The 1,682-nt window shown below is 38.3% G+C and overlaps 1 protein-coding gene across 1 annotated transcript; it reads right to left on the reverse strand.

The window, feature by feature from the left end:
- Nucleotides 1-810: 810 nt before the first annotated feature.
- On the reverse strand, nucleotides 811-1,479 carry LOC138046317 (uncharacterized). The gene has a single exon (XM_068892982.1). The coding sequence runs from the start codon at nucleotides 1,477-1,479 to the stop codon at nucleotides 811-813; it is 669 nt and encodes a 222-aa protein (XP_068749083.1).
- Between the last annotated feature and the right edge of the window lie 203 nt (nucleotides 1,480-1,682).

Here is a 1,682-nt window from a genome sequence, read left to right on the forward strand (position 1 = left end):
CATCGGATGCCCCGATTGTTTTCATTAGAGCCGGTGCAATAGATCAGACAAACACAAAGATGATGGACATTAGATGGTCTTTTTTCCGGTTCTGGAAGCCCATTTCACAGAGTGAACAGCGAGAAATCGCGCCCTGTGGACATTGTTTTGCACGATTCATTCTAGAGAATTCTAGCAATGTTTACATTGCTGACTGACGGCGACATGATGCTCGCGACAATACTCAGTAACGTTTGCATTCATTTCGCATCAATGAAGAACAGTCTTTAAAAATAAACTATGGCCGGCTACTCTTGTTGAGTATATAAAAACAATTGTTGTATAATGCGCTCCAAAGGAACGTGTCTGAATAGAGTTTACAACATTACTCAGTAAATTGAATGTTTTATATAAAGAGCTAATTAATAGCTTTCTTTTCTTGTGCTTTTACTGAGTACTGAGTTGAAAATGCGCAATAACTCATATAATGAAAGAAATAGTTTCTTCAAACTAAAGAAAACATACATACTTTCTAAATTTGTGTTCATTTAATGTCAAATACGTTTTCAATTTGCATAAATCTCCACTATTTAAAGTGAGTATTGTAGTGAGTAATGTTCAGTTCTTTACGTCAACAAAATGCAAATGTCACGCATGTGATAAACTTCTCGTTGTCACGAGTTTTACAAAGTGACAATTACAATTTACACAAGCATTTTCCTGAGATAGCATGAAAATGAAGTTACACTTTATACGCTTTAGAAATTCACAGAATATACTGAAGTGTAAATAATAAAGCATGTTCAGTTTTCACAGTTCCGCATTGCGTGATTAATATTTGGTTCTACCGCCTTTAGAGGCAAGGATAGCTTCTATCCTTTTGTTCAAACTGGCAATTGTGTTATCTATAGTTTCAGTACAAATACAATCAAAAGCTCTTAAAACTCTAGCTTGAAATTCCTCAAACGACTCCCTTGTGATATTTCTAGATATTGCTTCGGATTCTAAATATCTCTTTACAAGATGAAATATGTTCTCGATAGGATTTAGGTCCGGTGAACGCGGAGGGATTTCATGAAATTCAGCCTCTATCTCTTCTAACGCATCCCTAGCTAACCTGCTTGTTTGCGACGGGTCGTTATCCATAACAAATAAACGTCTTCCATCTGTTTTGGGACCAGCTTGCGCAAACGTAATGTTGAAATGTTCCCTTATGAAGTTTCGAAAAAAATCACCGGTCATTTTTTCGTACGGCACTTTTAGAATAACTCCTTTCCCGTATGCTATCGCCACCACAACATGCAATCTTCTCCCTCCGGCCAACTCTTTCGAACCCTTCGCGGTTACCTCAAGGCCTTCGTCTTTCCTACGCCATACCCTTGATCTGTTCGAGGCTGCGCCGCTCTGTGGATTATACTTATGCACGAAAGATACACCATCCAAATAAAACGAAACTTCGTTAGTCCAGAATTCAGAATTTCTTGCCACCTCCCGCTTCATTTTACGAGCAAATTTCACACGCAACTTTTTATTGTTTTCAAGCAGAATCCCCTATCTCCTAGCTGAAAAGTATGAGTACCCGAGCTCATTTAAATATCGAGAATATGTTCTTCTACTCGCTCTATCAAAATTAAGGCCACTCTCCTCCACTAACCCCTTGACTGTCACGTGGACATTCCTTTTCCGTGATTGTTTCATTGTAC

Source organism: Montipora capricornis, chromosome 4 (genome assembly GCF_036669925.1).
Source record: "Montipora capricornis isolate CH-2021 chromosome 4, ASM3666992v2, whole genome shotgun sequence".
Lineage (NCBI taxonomy): Eukaryota > Metazoa > Cnidaria > Anthozoa > Scleractinia > Acroporidae > Montipora > Montipora capricornis.